The sequence below is a fragment of the Schistocerca americana genome, chromosome 8 (assembly GCF_021461395.2).
Source record: "Schistocerca americana isolate TAMUIC-IGC-003095 chromosome 8, iqSchAmer2.1, whole genome shotgun sequence".
Classification (NCBI taxonomy): Eukaryota; Metazoa; Arthropoda; class Insecta; order Orthoptera; family Acrididae; genus Schistocerca; species Schistocerca americana.
In genome coordinates this window covers 492,288,717-492,307,816 of record NC_060126.1, presented here as the reverse complement: position 1 = coordinate 492,307,816, position 19,100 = coordinate 492,288,717, and the positions used below count along the sequence as shown (strand labels likewise).

The 19,100-nt window shown below is 43.7% G+C and overlaps 1 protein-coding gene across 1 annotated transcript in view; it reads right to left on the bottom strand.

Annotated features, from left to right (window-relative positions):
* Nucleotides 1–19,100, bottom strand: part of LOC124545432 (UDP-glucosyltransferase 2-like) — a 150,238-nt gene that overhangs the window by 54,823 nt on the left and 76,315 nt on the right. Inside the window, exon 3 of the mRNA XM_047124351.1 lies at nt 11,268–11,851. Coding sequence (XP_046980307.1) covers nt 11,268–11,851 — 584 coding nt within the window. The remainder of the gene's footprint in view (nt 1–11,267; nt 11,852–19,100) is intronic.

Genomic DNA, 19,100 nt, shown 5'->3' with positions numbered 1-19,100 from the left:
ACTACAGTGTAGTTGTCCTGTTTGTAGAAGCTTAACTCCAGTGAAGTGATCTCATATCGCTAGTGGTGTGCGTAGTTTGAAGTTAGTGTTTATGACAGGGCAAAGTTGATTGTAGATAGTAATTTTTAGTGTGCAGTGTATTGTAGATAAATTAACATATTTTGTGTGCAAGGAAAAACTGTCAGACCGTGTGTTCGAGTAGGTAATTTATGAATATGGTTAAATTGCGTAGTCAACGTCCGAGCAATATGGATACTGAGGAACAGCCATTAGTTAGTGCAGGAAATGTAGAAACGGGTGCATTAAGCAGTACAAGTACTCTCTTTGAGGATATACCATGCGAAAATGTGAGGGCAGGGGCACAGGAAGTGATGCCACCGCCCACCAGTGCTCAAGGAGAGGTAGATAAAGAAATTGCACCACCTCCAGAAAAGCAGGAACCAGAGAGTGGTAATCTGCCTGGGGGGTATTCACTTCAGGCGATATTAGAGCGCGTGCTGGATTACCAGGCAAAATTTGCGCAACAGCAAGCCGAGCGAGATCGCCAGCAAGCTGAGCGAGATCGCCAGCAAGCTGAGCGAGATCGCCAGTTAGCAGAAAATTTCCTTGCCCAGCAAGCTGAGCGGGATCGCCGGCTAGAGGAAAAGTTTCTTGCCCAGCAGGCTGAGCGGGATCGCCAGCAAGCTGAGCGGGACCAGCAACTTGTGCAATCGTTAGAAAATATGAAAAAAGAGATTGCCTGTATGAAACAGAATTATGAGTCGATACCTAAGGCCGTGCAGGAGTTGACTGTACAGGTCAACAACCTGCAAGTAGCAAACACTAACAGGGTAGACGAGATAGGTGTCTTAGCCAACCGATTAGAAAAGCTAGAAATGGATTCCACACAGCTTGTAGAGCAGAAGTGGAACGAACAAGCGACTAAAATTGAAACCGAATTCAACTCATGGCTAGAAGCGAAGGAGAGTGAGATCGACAAAAATATTAATTCTAAGGTACAAGCAGCCATGGCAGATAGAGATCCCGAATCGTTCAGTACTGCAGTAAATAGTCAGGTACAGAACGACGTGCAAACCATCAAACAAATACTCAGTGAGGATATTCCGCAGTGGCAAGTGAATATTAACAAACGGATATCCGACTTGGAAAAGGGTTTAGCACAGAGTAACAAACATCTTGAACATGAAACTATGTCGCCAACAGCCAATGTTTTTGGCAACGCACAAACTTATACGCGACGCAACAATGGTGAATCTTTAGGCGATAATGCGAAGAGCTGCAGCTTCGGTTCGGAGCACACAGCCTATGTCCCAGGAGCAAACCAGTATAGTCCAAAAATATTAGTTGAAGAAAGTTTGATAAAAAATAGGCAGTTTCAAACGTTTACTACTGAACGGAAGTCAGTACACCCAGTAGTATTCATAAAAAGCTTTAAAAATGTCTTGCCTAGTGTGTGGAACGAAGCACAGAAAATTCAATACGTAATGTCATGCATTCAGGGTGATGCAGCGTTGTGGGCTACGGAAGTAGCAGACAGCTGCATGACGTATGAACAGTTTGAAAGGGCGTTTTTGTCGAAATACTGGTCGCCTTGTATACAAGAGCGGCTAAGAAAACAAGTATACAATCCCGAACCGTACTCACCCCGTCTTGGGAATCTGAGACGGTATTTCGAGAAATATATAAACAAAACGCGCTACTGGGACGAGCCTATCTCACCAAGAGACATAATAAGACTCCTAAAATCACATTTACCCATTCATATCAAAGAGAAATTAATACACGTACCAGAGAGCGACATGGAACATTTCCTGTCTGTTCTAGATTCAATAGACTTAATCCAGGAAGACGCAAAAGCAGCGTGTGATCACTCGCGTAATAATGGATCAGGGTGTAAACATGATAGAAATAATAGTGCACAAAACCACAACCATGGAAATGGTGGGGGTGGTAACAAGAGGCAAGAGCATTCGCAAAATGGTAGTAATGGGAGAAGTCAGAACGGGTATAGTCAACTGTCCCATAATAAAAAGCGTCGATTTGACGACCGGTACGATTCCGGACTGCCAGGAACCAACCGCTGGAAAAATGCGCGAGGTCAGTAGCATAGCAATTACAGCGACAGTAATCGCAATTGGAATCAGAATCAGCGACCAAGCCCAGAGCGGCAGGGTAATGACCGGTACGATAACAACAGACCACCACTGCAAAACGCGCCTATTGCGCAGTCGTGGCGGCATACAAATCAAAACGTACACATAGAGGTAGCGGACAATAGCCGTCCAAGTACCTCGCAAGCAAGCCATCCAACAAACTACACTCCTGGAAATTGAAATAAGAGCACCGTGAATTCATTGTCCCAGGAAGGGGAAACTTTATTGACACATTCCTGGGGTCAGATACATCACATGATCACACTGACAGAACCACAGGCACATAGACACAGGCAACAGAGCATGCACAATGTCGGCACTAGTACAGTGTATATCCACCTTTCGCAGCAATGCAGGCTGCTATTCTCCCGTGGAGACGATCGTAGAGATGCTGGATGTAGTCCTGTGGAACGGCTTGCCATGCCATTTCCACTTGGCGCCTCAGTTGGACCAGCGTTCGTGCTGGACGTGCAGACCGCATGAGACGACGCTTCATCCAGTCCCAAACATGCTCAATGGGGGACAGATCCGGAGATCTTGCTGGCCAGGGTAGTTGACTTACACCTTCTAGAGCACGTTGGGTGGCACGGGATACATGCGGACGTGCATTGTCCTGTTGGCACAGCAAGTTCCCTTGCCGGTCTAGGAATGGTAGAACGATGGGTTCGATGACGGTTTGGATGTACCGTGCACTATTCAGTGTCCCCTCGACGATCACCAGTGGTGTACGGCCAGTGTAGGAGATCGCTCCCCACACCATGATGCCGGGTGTTGGCCCTGTGTGCCTCGGTCGTATGCAGTCCTGATTGTGGCGCTCACCTCCACGGCGCCAAACACGCATACGACCATCATTGGCACCAAGGCAGAAGCGACTCTCATCGCTGAAGACGACACGTCTCCATTCGTCCCTCCATTCACGCCTGTCGCGACACCACTGGAGGCGGGCTGCACGATGTTGGGGCGTGAGCGGAAGACGGCCTAACGGTGTGCGGGACCGTAGCCCAGCTTCATGGAGACGGTTGCGAATGGTCCTCGTCGATACCCCAGGAGCAACAGTGTCCCTAATTTGCTGGGAAGTGGCGGTGCGGTCCCCTGCGGCACTGCGTAGGATCCTACGGTCTTGGCGTGCATCCGTGCGTCGCTGCGGTCCGGTCCCAGGTCGACGGGCACGTGCACCTTCCGCCGACCACTGGCGACAACATCGATGTACTGTGGTGACCTCACGCCCCACGTGTTGAGCAATTCGGCGGTACGTCCACCCGGCCTCCCGCATGCCCACTATACGCCCTCGCTCAAAGTCCGTCAACTGCACATACGGTTCACGTCCACGCTGTCGCGGCATGCTACCAGTGTTAAAGACTGCGATGGAGCTCCGTATGCCACAGCAAACTGGCTGACACTGACGGCGGCGGTGCACAAATGCTGCGCAGCTAGCGCCATTCGACGGCCAACACCGCGGTTCCTGGTGTGTCCGCTGCGCCGTGCGTGTGATCATTGCTTGTACAGCCCTCTCGCAGTGTCCGGAGCAAGTATGGTGGGTCTGACACACCGGTGTCAATGTGTTCTTTTTTCCATTTCCAGGAGTGTAGAATCGGCCTCGATATGCTCTCCATCGCTGGCCGAGGGGTGGAGTGAGAGCAAGACGAATGACAATAATATCGCTGGAATACATATGCTGCGATACGACGACGGTATCAGCATGGATAAAGATCTACTGACCGAACCGCATGAATGTAAGAAAGATAGCAACGAAAATGTGCAAGCCATAATAGAAGCGAAAATCAATGATGTTGCAGTGAATATAATCATCGACACAGGTGCCTCGGTGAGTGTAATGAGTACAGAGTTGTGTAAAGCGCTGGGGAAGGGACGTAGCATACCGACTTTCCCGGTTAATAATTGCAGGGTGTCTGGAGCTATAAGTGCACAGAGCCAATTAGTTAAGTACCAGGTGCAGGTGGAGATTTATAAGGAGGGCGAAGCCATAGTGAGCTCGTTCCTCATTGTTAAAGGGTTAAAGGTGGCCTGCATTCTGGGAGTAGATTTTCTCCGTGAGAGGGACGCAGTGATCGACCTCTCCTCGGGAAAACTAAACATAGTTAATAAAGGTAGGAGGATTGAGTTGTCTATGATGAAATCGAAGGAGGTACTTGTGCCATGTTGCAATCGAATTAATATCAAATGTAGGAACCCCTGGGTACGTCACCTCAATGATTATTCACCTGTGACAGATCTCTATTATCCGAGTATAGAAGATCGAAATTTTGAAACAAATGTTGTTGAATTTCAAACCAAAGTACAGGAATCTGAAGGTTTAAGCAACATACAAAAGCAACAGTTGACGCAGCTGCTATCGGAATATACCATGGTATTTACCGACCGACCAGGAATAGTCAAGGGGTACCACTATCACATAGAGGTGATGCCCCACAAAACATACTGTCGCGCATCTTACTCCATCCCTTGGTCAAGGAGGGAAGTAGTAGTTAGAGACATTTGAAAGATGTAAAATTATTTATTCAATGACGTGTCAGATGTAAATAGTAGTAGTTATGAGAAGATTTCAATTGTGTTTTAGAGTATAAGTATGTTAGCTTTAAGAAAGAATTTGTGTTTAGTTAAAATTTTGAGGAAGTAGAATCAGTAAACTGAGCAATAGCATGCAAATGGAAGACTTTGTTTACAGACAATTAGTGTCATTAAAATACTATATGCTCATCAAGCAATCAATAATCTTTTTGTTGATAAAATAATGATTAATTTCTTGAATCATTTTTCATTTGTAGTAAATAAGTACAATTAATGATGAAATCTCATATAGTAATGTAACAGATGTAATTTTGTTAGAATTAAGGAACCCTGAGAGAGAGTCTCTCCAAAAATTGACTTTGTAGTACGAAACAATTATGTGATGTAACGTTTACTGCCAGTAGTGATCTGAGAACGACACTGGAACAGAATTCGATTAAAAACAAACCCGTTCCTTGTAACCTACGCTTTGTATGTATCGATGCTTCAATTGAAACCTGTGTACTTGGTACACGGCCTTGAATATTAATTACGCGGTACGCGAATCAAGTCACGCGGAAACTACACTGTAGTCCTGTAGGACAGATTATTAAAAATAATACTAGTACTAAATGAAGTATTTATTGAGCAATATGCCCAAGTCAAGCTGTCATGCACATGGTAAAATCTGTTTGCTAGATGGGTGATAACCTGGCAAGCTACACTGAAAAAGGAAAAGAAAGCTATGTGCCAAAAATCACACACCTTAAAATAATTACAAAAGGCCATATATGCCTAGTAATAGTATTAAAAGTGTGTAATGACAAGGTAAAAACAATGGACTCAATGTAGATGAGAGTGATTATGCGAAGAACAATTGATATGCATTAAAAATAAACTGTGTGCATAAACAATCTAGAAAAGGACGGAATATTGTGTGTAGTAGGGACAGAAAATGACTGTTGTATCTGCACCAATATATACGTCGGTATAAGATAAGTGTTGAGTGACTAACTGTCATAGTGCAGTGCTCAACGAACAATACACTGTGTGTAAAAACGGTAGTTAGTGATCCGTTCTGAGTTGATTCAAACAAACATCGCTCGACGGAACCATTTAGTGTGTGTGAACTGAAACATTTTCGCGTGTTGAGAGACGCCCTGGCAGCGTATCGACCGTGAGAATAAGTGAAAGTGTGTAGTACAACGTGTGTGTGACGAACCCTGAATACTAGTGTCACAAGAAACCTGTTATCACGCCAAAACATCCTGTGCATACCAGCGAAGCGACGGCTTACTGAACAATAAACGCTTTTAACCAAGTTGCATTTTCTCCCACAGCTAATAATCTGTATCCTTAAAGACAGTACACCGTTGTGGAATATTTGTTTCATGCGTTACGACGGGGAGCCATGCGGAGAAGCAGAGACGGGTGCCGTGCCGCCAGCCAGCCGGTCGCGGGAAACCACTGCCACACGCCGACATTGGTGAATGGTTCGGCGCGGTTCGCGACTGCTCGGGCGCCACCTCAACACTCCGTCGCTGTTACTGCGAGCAGGTCGTCGACCCCAGCGGTCGATGGCACGCCGCGTTCCAGACGACGCTACGCAACAATTGCTTCGCACCGCCCGCTCCGTACGACATTGTCGACACTCAACCGAACATTACCAACTACGTTGTTAATGTACTAATATGAAAATGATTTATTGGACACGAAATTACGTGACAAACATTTTTTTTTTTCTTCAGTTACTGTGTATAGACTCAAAATATTCATTGGTTCAGTGATATATGTTATATGTTTTCGTCACATTAGTGAAGCAAACTGACACGAATGCCATACCATGGTAGAACATTTGTCGTGAATAAGTGCAGAGACAATCCATTACACTATTGTAAAAATGTTTAATGATTGACTTTCATTGTGACACAGAACACAAATGTGAAAGAGTGTAGAAGGTACATTTTTAACAAGGAGACTAAGAGTTTAACATTTTGTCATAAATAACCTTTGTTATCTATGAACATTGGATAAAGTCCAACCTTTTTTGATGAACAATCAAACTGTGTTTTAAGACAAACCAGGCAAGATGACCATGGCTCCGGCGCAGTTTTCCCAGGTTTTCTGACTGCACGTAGCCCGAATGGGGGAGCCAGAAAACTGTAATGACCCTGGGACTAGGTTTACGGTCACCTCGCAAAGTGTGAGAAAACCATAAAGAGTGTAATTAAAACTATAGTGCAATAGAGCAAAGAAGTGAACAGTGAATATTCCAAATAAGGTGATAGACAGTGACAAAACGGACGTTGGTGGCAGCATATTGCCGAACATTCTTAACGTTAGTCAATTGCTGCCAGGGGGCATTGTAACGTCTCTTAGCAAAAAACATATTATATAATAAAGAAAAAACATTGTGTATCATGTTTTGGTCTTGTATGGAATTATGTACTTTTTTAATTATTTATTGTAGATAATATCTGTGTCGGCGAGTACTGAAACCGCCACAGACGATAAATATCAAACAAAGATGAGAATATGCAACTAGTATAAATAATGCAGAACGAACATTAATTTCTCTGTCTTCTTCTTTGAGTTACGGGAGTAGGATAGCCTGTGACGTTGTATTGTACGCTAGCGTAGCATTCTTTTGTCAAGATTGAATGATGTACGCCATTACGTACTCATTTTAAAGGTGTGTAATAATTAACATATTTAAATGTTTTGAATAGAGTTATTTAATGAAACCTTGCATTATTATTTGTAATAGCTTGCTCGGCATATTATCCCATCCCTTTAAGACATTTTCAGTTATTTAAATATTATCCGTGGTGCAGAACTGCGCTACGAACGAACGACCGCTGCCGCGGCGCATTCAAACTGCATTAAATGAAATCTATCATACCGCAAAGAAGCGGGAAGGTAATAGTGAAATAAAATTATTTCTTTCAGCTTTCGGACATGCAGAGCAGAGCAGCAGGTTTTATGAGGTGTTTTGGAGGTTGACACGGGCTGCTGATAATATATTACTAACAGTACAAAAAAGATAATTTAGCTTCGTAACATAATAGGAATCTTGCTGTGCTTAGTTCTGGTCTGGCAAACCTTATAGAAAAAACGTCTTTTTCTCCGATAATAGTCTCATGTTCTTGTGCTAGTCGTGGTAATTATTGGTGTTTTACTGTTAACAAAAATGCACTGCAAAATTTTGATGTTGAGCAATCATTGCGAACTGTAACATCAGTATTCATAACAAAGTAATTTTCATTTTCAATAACTATAAAGTAGGGAAGATATGTTGAATTTTATAGTGAGTTACAGTAACGTAAAAATGTTCCTTTAATAGAAAGCCAGATACAGAACAATAACAATACGATATATTCTGTTTTGTTGAAAATTAATGTTTATAAAGAAATTCATGGCACAGCATTACTGAAAGGTATTTCGCGGCTCTTTTCGTATATGCGTTGTTACGCAAGTAATAATAACAATAAAACAAAGCAAAGTAAATAGAAAAGAGACCAAGAAGTGAAAGCACGAAACCGCTCTTGCTAGACTACGCTCTTTTCTGATGAGATCCGTATGAATCTCCACTCTGACTATATTGATATATGTGTGTGATGGCGTAGACCACCATCCTTACCAAGGCCTTGCAATGGAAGAGCGATTTTATGCTCTTAAATGTAAGGACATACGAAGTGTGGCCTTCCAGTTAGCTGTCAGGAATAGGCTGAAGAATTCCTTCAATTCAGGAAAGACTTCAACAGGAAAGAAATGGCTCCGAGCTTTCCTTAAGAGACATCCCGATTCATCAATGAGAACTCCTCAGGGTCTTGCAGCAAGAGTAAAAGGAATCACTCCAGAAAGTGCGGGGAGATTTTTTGATATTTACGAATCTGTGCTATCTAAAGTCAACCATAACCCTCATCGAGTCTTCAATGTTGACGAAACTGGGGTGACGTCTGTGCAGCACAAACACAGCAAGGTTATTGCTATGAAAGGGAAGAGACAAGTTGCTGCCATGACTTCAGCAGAAAGGGGAAATCTCATCACAGTTGTAACGTGTATGAACGCAGCTGGCACTTACGTTCCACCACTAATCGTCTTCTAAAGGAAGATTATGAAGCAGGAATTGATGGACGGTGCACCTGCAGGATCAATATCAGCTTGTTATCCAAGTGGCTGGATACAAACTCACATTTTTACTCAGTGGTTTGATCATTTTGTAAGTTATGTAAAGCCATCTTCAAGTGACCCTGTCATTTTGATGCTGGATGGGCATTATTCCCGCACAAAGAATCTCGATATGTTAGATACAGCACGTGAAAACAATGTTCATATTGTATGTTTGCCACCTCACTCAACGTATAAAATGCAGCCACTTGACGCCGGATTTATGGGGCCTTATAAACCTACTATGCCCAAGAGATAGAAACGTGGTTGGCAGTTACCCTGGGCGTGTTATCACTCCATTATTAATAGCCAGGTTAAAAAAAATGGTGCAAATGGCTCTGAGCACTATGGGACTTAACTACTGTGGTCATCAGTCCCCTAGAACTTAGAACTACTTAAACCTAACTAACCTAAGGACATCACACACATCCATGCCCGAGGCAGGATTCGAACCTGCGACTGTAGCAGTCGCGCGGTTCCGGACTGCGCGCCTAGAACCGCTAGACCACCGCGGCCGTAATAGCCAGGTTATTTGGGGGAGATTACAATCGAGCAGCAACAATGGAAGCATCTGTGAATGACTTCAGAAAAACAGGTCTCATCCCACGCAACAGAAACATCTTTAGGGAACATGAATTTTCAATTCATCGCCATACTGACGCTCTTCAAGAAAGAGATGCCAAAAACGAAAATGAAACTACTGACGGTGATGCTCAGGCTGTCAGCCCGGCAGACATCAGACCTCTCCCACACATCGCGAAACCACCTGCAGATAGTCAAATAGGTCAAACATCGCGTTCGTGCTCTGCTGCGTTACTTACTTCAACTCCTTATGTGAAGCAATTGCCAGAATCTAAACAGAAAAAATCAGAGGCTGAAGCTAAGAAAGCAGCCAGAAAGTTATTTGGGGAGAAGAGTGGAAAATCTTCAAATCGTTGACTTAAAGCAGAAGAATCGTCTAGTGACTCGGCATCCGATGTCCATCTTGATGACAGTGGGGATTCAGACAGCAGTGATGACGATGACGCAGAGTGTCTGTTCTGTACTGGGCGCTTTTCTGAAGACAAACACGGGGAGAAATGGGCACAGTGCACGAAATGTTATCGCTGGTCTCATGAAGATTGCGGTGACACAGAAGACAATTTTGTTTGCCCTGGATGTCGTAAATATAAACCTAAGTAGTGAGAAATGAGAGAAGGATAACAGAAATGAATGAACGTGTAAAAATTGTATATTCATATGTCATTATTCTGTAATAATATTAGGAAGCTTTGATATCATTTCTAAGAAATGCCTTGTTTGTGAAGATGTAATAACTACTCTGGAAGATTGTTTATTATTGCAAATACGATAATTGTATGATAAAATTAAATAATGCAATATCTTATTACCATCATAAAGAATAGAATTGCACTTACTTTTAAGCCTTTCAAATGGGTTTACAAAAGTGTGTCTCATATTAGGCACGTTTCCTCTACATAAGCTATGCTCATTTTTGCAGTAGAGGCTGATTTCATTCCTTTACTTGTCTGATGTAAACGGGAATAAAGAAGTAACCGGCCAAAGCCGAGTATTCAAGGCTTTTTTATATGTGAATTTCTCGCTGTAGTTTCGAGCCTTCCATTGTACTGAGTTACTTGTCTGAATACGCTATTTCTGCTCTCTTTTTTCATTACAATCACATGAATTATGCGTGTAGCGACTCACGCCACAGACCTTGATTCAGAAAATGAAAAGCAAAGTAAATAAAATACTAGGTGATCAAAAAGTCAGTATAAATCTGGAAACTTAATAAACCACGGAATAATGTAGATAGAGAGGTAAAAATTGACACACATGCTTGGAATGACATGGGGTTTTATTAGAACCCAAAAAAACAAAAAAAACGAAGTATTGCTAGACGTGTGAAAGATCTCTTGCGGGTGTCGTTTGGTGATGATCGTGTGCTCAGCCGCCGCTTTCGTCATGCTTGGCTTCCCAGGTCCCCAGACCTCAGTCTGTGCTCTTATTGGCTTTGGGGTTACCTGAAGCCGCAAGTGCATCGTGATCGACCGACATCTCTAGGGATGCTGAAAGACAACATCCGATGCCAATGCCTCACCATAACTCCGGACAGGCTTTACAGTGCTGTTCACAACATTATTCCTCGACTACAGTTATTGTTAAGGAATGACGGTGGCAATATTGAGCATTTCCTGTAAAGAACATAATCTTTGCTTTGTCTTACTTTGTTATGCTAATTATTGCTGTTCTGGTCAGATGAAGCGCCATATGTCGGACATTTTTTGAACGTTTGTATTTTTTTGGTTCTAATAAAACCCCATGTCATTCCAAGCATATGTGTCAATTTGTACCTCTCTATCTACACTATTCCGTGATTTATTCAGTTTTCAAATTTATACTGACTTTTTGATCACCCAGTATTTTCCCGCCTACCTGTGGCAGCTTCTTCGGAGGCTTGATGTGCATGCCTCCAACCTCTATTATGTTCGGCACCAGAGGCCGGGGGTAATAGAAGCTGACGTGAGTGTTCACCAGCAGGAGTGACGTGTTGCGCTCCAGGTTTGCCAGGGACGGCATGTCGGGGTCACTGAAATGCTGGCGAACCATGGAGTCCAGCGACGGGAGGTAATAGAACTGCCGGTAGAACCTGAGGAAGTTGCCGAAGAGCGAGTTGTGCATGCGCTGCAGGAAGCTCATGCCGGTGCTGAGGGGCAGCATGGGCTCCGGCAGGTAGGCGTGTGGGAAGGGGTTGCCCACCATGTCGGTCATCCAGCTGAGCCCGCCGCCGAGCGCCACCGCCCCCACCACGGGCACGCGGTACTTGTGGGCGAACGCCAGGTAGCAGTCGTTCGAGAACACCTCGATCAGGAGCAGGTCGAACTTCCTGTCGCCAGATGTCACCAGCTGCTTCACGCCCTCCGTCTCCATCATGGCGGCGCACAGCCTCTTCCCCACCCCAGACACCATCAGCGCTTCGATCACCGCTCCTGCGTCGCCGACCTCGAAGAAATTTGGAGCTGTAAGGGTCAAGAAATGCTCTTAAGTTGCTTATACCCCAGTGTAGTTGTGTTATTTTAACTCCACAATTAAAGTATAAAATCCTACAGAGTTATTCTACTGCGTTCGCTGACGATAAAAGACTGCATCAATGCAAACAGTCTAAGAGGGCTGCTCACATTGTCTCCTAAATGTTTATATGGAATAGGAAAAGCAGAGGACCTACAACGTTTCCTAAGGCAATGTCAGACGCCACTTTTGTTTCAGTTGACTTCCAGTTAGCGATTACGAACTGTGACTTTCTTCACAGGAAATCACGGATCCAGTATAGCACTCGTCACTTAGAGTGAAGTAAAAAGGCCTCAGTTGACTATGTAATAATATAAAGACGATAGCTCTTAAACTGAAAATTTAAGAGTAAGAATATCCACAATAGAAAACTGATTGTGATAGATGGCCTTAGCAAAGTAGAAATTACTAAACAATTAATTAACTACTGGCGTCACTTCTGCGGGTGAGCGCCTTCAGTCCTAGTCATAGTGCAAGTCTAGCTTAGCTAAATCAGTAGTTAAATAAGTTTTATTAGCCTCTCTTTCCCAGATAGATGCCGTGTTTCTTGACTTCTGCAAGGCGTTCGATACAGTTCCCCACAGTCGTTTAATGAAAAAAGTAAGAGCATATGGACTATCAGACCACTTGTGTGATTGGATTGAAGAGTTCCTAGATAACAGAACGCAGCATGTCATTCTCAATGGAGAGAAGTCTTCCAAAGTGAGAGTGATTTCAGGTGTGCCGCAGGGGAGTGTCGTAGGACCGTTGCTATTCACAATATACATAAATGACCTTGTGGATGACATCGGAAGTTCACTGAGGCTTTTTGCGGATGATGCTGTGGTATATCGAGAGGTTGTAACAATGGAAAATTGTACTGAAATGCAGGAGGATCTGCAGCGAATTGACGCATGGTGCAGAGAATGGCAATTGAATCTCAATGTAGACAAGTGTAATGTCCTGCGAATATATAGAAAGAAAGATCCTTTATTATTTAGCTACAATATAGCAGGTCAGCAACTGGAAGCATTTAGGACGGCCGGGATGGCCGAGCGTTTCTAGGCGGTACAGTCCGGAACCGCGCGACCGCTACGGTCGCACGATCGAATCCTGCCTCGGGCATGGATGTGTGTGATGTCCTTAGGTTAGTTAGGTTTAAGTAGTTCTGAGTTCTAGTGGAGTGATGACCTCAGAAGTTAAGTCCCATAGTGCTCAGAGCCATTTGAACCATTTGAAGCAGTTAAGTCCATAAATTATCTGGGAGCAGGCATTAGGAGTGATTTGAAATGGAATGATCATATAAAGTTGATCGTCGGTAAAGCAGATGCCAGACTGAGATTCGTTCGAAGAATGCTAAGGAAATGCAATCCGAAAACAAAGGAAGTGGGTTACAGTACGCTTGTTCGCCCACTGCTTGAATACTGCTCACCAGTGTGGGATCCGTTCCAGATAGGATCGATAGAAGAGATAGAGAAGATCCAACGGAGAGCAGCGCGCTTCGTTACAGGATCATTTAGTAATCGCGAAAGCGTTACGGAGATGATAGACAAACTCCAGTGGAAGACTCTGCAGGAGAGTCTCTCAGTAGCTCGGTTCGGGCTTTTGTTGAAGTTTCGAGAACATACCTTAACCAAGGAGTCAAGCAGTATATTGCTCTCTCCTACGTATATCTCGCGAAGAGACCATGAAGATAAAATCAGAGAGATTAGAGCCCACACAGAGGCATACCGACAATCTTTCTTTCCACGAACAATACGAGACTGGAATAGAAGGGAGAACAGATAGAGGTACTCAAGGTACCCTCCGCCACACACCGTCAGTTGGCTTGCGGAGTATGAATGTAGATGTAGAACAGTTTTGCGATACCAATATTCTCGGTTTGATATTTGCGCTTCAAGATTTACCGACTTAACGCTATTTCATACTCGACTGCTGCGTTCAGTTCCAAGAATCAGAGCGCAGATGTGTTACTTGAGGAGCGGTTCTCAGGGCCTGTTAACCTGCTGACGAGCTACTGTGTGACGCATTCAGGTGGATATGGTTGTGTATAGAAGTTTGATTTTGTGATTTAGCTCCCTAGTATCTTACTATCATCTGTCAATGATTTGGTAAAGAGTCTAAACCGGTAATGTTACCACTTGTGGGACCTGATGCTGAACAACGTGACAGGAGAATTAAAAGACGGTCATCGTACTGCCCTAACGCTGTAAACATTTTCCGTGTAAAATGGCGTTTATTATCTTAAATATCACGGTTTTCGTATTGTAACCTTTGTTATCCCATACATTACAGACCGATCATTAATTCGACGGACGACGGACACGTTGCTCAAATAAAGTTTTAACGACGCACGGGATATTAATTCAAAATAAATCAGCATACGTTTGGAACTGGAAACAAAAATAATCAGATTGTTATAGTTTTTCTATTAAGACATTGACCACGCCATGAAGTTCCAATAGAGGATGAGTTTATGAGACTGCAGCACTTTTTTGGCGCAAACCACTGTATGATGAAGATTGAAAATATGTCAACTGAGAATGCTGGGGAAACATTATAAGCCGGGCGGTATGGCAGAGCGGTTCTAGGCGCTACAGTCTGGAACAGCGCGACCGCTACGGTCGCAGGTTCGAATCCTGCCTCGGGCATGGATGTGTGTGATGTAGTTAGGTTAGTTAGGTGTAAGTAGTTCTAAGTTCTAGGGGACTGATGACCTCAGAAGTTAAGTCCCATAGTGCTCGGAGCCATTTGAACCTTTTTTGAAACATCATAAATCACAAGTGGGGTCTACACATTGTGAAGGTGCCCAGGCATCAGACAGGCCAGCGAATGAAGTTCGTGCGTCATTTCCGGTCTCACCGCTCGCTCTTGACACGATTTGCATAAAGTATGAATTTAGTCACAGAATCCTTTGCTGCGGTGTAGGAGAGAACCATGCTGGTGCAGAGAACTGGGAAACTCGTGCTAGAGGTGGCCATTTGTCACTCAACACGTGTGGGACATTCACTACGACGAGAGGGAGGAACCAGGCTTTCAGGGCCTTAAGGCATCCTGTCACGGGACGTGAAAGCGTTCGTAGACGAGGAGCTGGTCGAATTTTCTGACATCACAGCGTCGAATTTCACGTTACATAATACTGAAAAGTGTGAAAGTAATGATCTGTCAAGCCAGATTTTTACCTTGCCAAGAGGAACGTAGCCAATGAGATGCAACATCGGTTTTATGTCAGGAACAGAACTTGCGAGATGCTCTATTGTACCAGGGTTGGAACTTAAATAGTCGCAACTATTTATTCATAACTGATACAAAAGAATTACATGTTAGCACCTGTTACTGTCCTTCAAAGTCGTCACCAGCGTAGTGTAGAACGCGTTGCTAGCCATGTGGAAGGCGTAGTATACCATTGGCAGAGCCTGTTCTGTTGATGGTGCGAATGGGGCGGTCTACTGCCTGTTGAATCTCTGGAACAGTTCTGAAGCGAATGGCACGAAGTGGTCCCTTCATCTTCGGAATCAAATCAAAGTCAGAAGGACTTAAGTCAGCGAGTATGGTGGTTGGTGCAGTACTTCCCAGTCCCGTCGACCGAACAGAGCAGTCAAAGCTTGCGCTATATGCACCAGCGCATTGTCGTGCAAAATGAAGGGTGGGTTGCGAAGAAAGTATCGCCTCTTCTTTTGCAAAGCTGTTCGCAGGTGGTGCTCCAAAAACGAACAGTAATACTGTGCATTGACGGTCTGCCGTGGAGGAATGTAATGCGTTTGGATAACACCATCACAGTTGTACACGAGAAATCAACATATCTTTCACCATACTGGGACTCTGATGCACTTTCGACTTTCGCGGCGATCCATAATGACGTTTCAGTTTTGGCTCGTACGATGTGGGCCATGTCTCATCCAGTGTTACGATACGGCGTAAGAAAGCGCTCAAAGAGCTCCAAGTGCGTCTGAGCAGCGTCGTAACGCATCTATTTCTGCAATTCCGTCAAGTCATGCGGAGCCCATCGTGGTGCAATTTTTCGCATGCCCGGGCGTTCCTTCAGTATGCGAAGCACTGTCGTATGCGCTAATCCGGTTTCGTGGGCGAGCTCACGAATCGTATGGCGTCGATCACTGTCCACCAACGCGGCAACAACATGCACTTCTTCTTCAGAGACGCTAGGACAACCTGCCGGATGCTTCTCTGCCACAGTTTGCCGACCTTCGTTGAAGGCTTTTGCCAACGTTCCACTGTCCTGTACAGCAATGCCGATTCCCAGAACGCCTCTTGAAGACATTGATGACACTGTCCTGCTGTATGACCTCTCGCGCATTCAAACTCGGTTGTTCCTGTTTCGCATTGGCCTTAGTGAGACAGACCGATGAGGTCGTTGCTATGAAACGGATACATTATGTCATCGGTTGGTCGTCGGCGGACACAGACAATGGAGTTGGCTCCACTGACAATTGGCCTTTCTTGCCAGGAATGCGGAAGCGGCAATCTCCAGTCCGATTCCCTTGCATCCCGATTCAACTTTCTTTCCCAGAACGGTGAACAATACTGTTACTTGGCTTGTCGGGTGTCATGTGATTGGGAGCGAGTGTGACCTGTACGCTTGTGCCTTTTACCACTTACGGCCAATTGAACATGGCAAAGAATGCCGCTCTATAGTGAGCTCTTTGCGAATATGCTGTATCTGCTATTCAATCATCAAGGAGTTCAAGTGTGATATACCTTTTCTGTTCGTATGTTTCATTCATGTTACCTGTTTTTTGACGAACTTCATACTGTAGGGAAGCAGCCTACTCACACCTTATAATATTCTCATCAGTCTTTCCATTGCGTGCCAGCCAGTCCGCTGTAACTAGCTCTGACGTCATAAATGTTGCGCAATACTTTAAAAATCAAGTAAATAACCTGAAACGTTTCTAGCATGTCAGGAGTAATACTAAATCAATATGTGTTGAATATCAGTTCAATAACTTTAACCATTTTTGAAATTTGGACGTGTTTCTGTAAAAATCATTGGCGCAACAGAAAAGAGCTAGAAACTTAAAAATTAATATTTAGATTCCTTTTGCATAATAATTTAGTAGAAACAATATTCTGAATCTCACAAATTAAAATTTTAGTTGAAATTCATGATTTTCTGGTTTTTGTCTTAGAAATTAAGGAAGCAAAATTGATTAAGTAGGCGAATAAACAATGCTAGGATGTTTAAATTTAAGTAGAAGGGAGATCCGCTATAATCATAAAAAGTGAGACGTTTCAACAGAATAACTATAAAACTATAGCTATAGCGTATCTCCAAAGAGCAAATTCAGAGCTCGTCTACTGCGTGTAGTGTAATTAAATTAATTCTCTCGCCCAAATGATTTGACTTAGCCACGTCAGACTTTTCTTATGATTACTTACTTGAGTGCTGATTGCACAATTAAATTGAAAGCTTCATCGGCCATCAGCAAAGGAAGCAATGATTTATTCAATAACATAAAGTGGTGCGTTACTAGCCCAGCGGCTAGTCGGGAGAGCATATTTGATCAGGCGTTCCCTTAGCCGTCCGTACCGCGGCTTTGTATGTAAGAACGCTGCGCGAGAAAAGGAAGGCCCCAGTTCTCTCCAGACGCTGATTAGCGCACCACCTGTGCTGGGAGTCGCATCGGTATCGTTGATATAAACAGCCTCGGATGCCGTAATAAGTTACTCGGGATACGCGTAACCATGAAATCTTTTCGAGTGAAGTGTTAATTCTGGGATGAATTTAATGATCTATCTTCAGTTTGCGTATGTCGTATTTTCACGTGCCGCCGCAGGACAGACATTCTACCATTGTTTAGCGTGGCGTTTGATGAACATTATCATGAAATTATGGCGAGCATTCACTTATACATTTAATTTGAACAGTTATAGTTGCATCAGCGCATTAGACTCTGAACTGCTCTGGTAGTTGGATTGTGTGGATTCTTTTTGGTCTGTGACTTTCAGAATATAGTGAACATTTTAGAGAGAATGGTTTTTGATTATGAATCCCAGACAATCTCCTAATTCCTCAGAGCTATAAGCTGTAGCTATAAATGTATTTCTCAGATGAAGTGGGCACTAGGAATTCTAATTACAGGCTTCACGTTTTGCTAATCACTTTCTGGTTGCCAATATTGTAATCAGAGAGCCAGTGTTGAGAATGGCAAACAGCATAAATACAAAACATTTATTCTATTACTCCACCCGCCGCCCCACATATGTTGCTAATCGGCTGGGAAACAAACTGAGTAAAAGTGAAAGTGATTTTTAAATATTCGGATTCGGAAGTGAAATGCGACACGCAACTGAGCAATGGAACAGTGATAGACAGTGTTATGTGTGCATGTGGACGCAATTGGATTAACAATGCATCTGGATTGATGGAGCTGGCGCTGAGTCTAGCTGCACTGCTGGCATCGCGAGAAGTCAGTCTCGCCGCACCGCAGTCATCCGTCGGAGCGACCGGAGCTGCGTCTGCCGTTGCGGGCAACGCCCACAATACAGCAGTTGTCGAGGTGCCGTCTGCAGTTCAACGCGCCGCGTCAACTCAGTAATCCTGGTACGCCGCACCGGCAACGCCATACGTCGTGCAGAGGGAACTTAGTTAAGTGAAAATCTGTTAAAACTTTTACTAAACTGCACTAAAAGACTGTCGGCGATGGAACCGCAAAAAGAAACAGAAGTTAAACCTAAATCAAGACCTATGTCTGTTGAAGGAACTGTAAATCCAGACAATGATTAAAGTGTAAATATGCATGAAAATGGTAATGTTAAAGTGAAGTCCGAACTAGTGTCTCCTGACAGTAGTGTGAAAAAGGGCAACGATTCAATAGTAGAGACCACTGTAGTAAAGCAGAAATCAGAAAGTGTTAAGTTATTGGATGATAGTTTCTCTCATGAATTAAAAATGAAACAGTCATCAGAGGTGGTAGAGTTTAAAAAGGAGAAGTTAGATATGACTGATCAATCAGAAGTTTCATTTAGTTTTGATGATTTTGGTGTTGGAGCTGGTTTTTCGTCACCTGAGTGTGATAAAAAGCCAGCTAGTGAGCAACCAAAAGATACTGGGGCTATTGATTTAAATGTAATATTACGAGCAATAGCTGCCAGTAATGCAAAAATGTCAACCAGTAGTGCTAGAATGACAGCTGAGTTAAAATCTGATATAATTGAGGTAGATAACAGGATTGTGGCCAGCCAAACACATTTTAATAAACG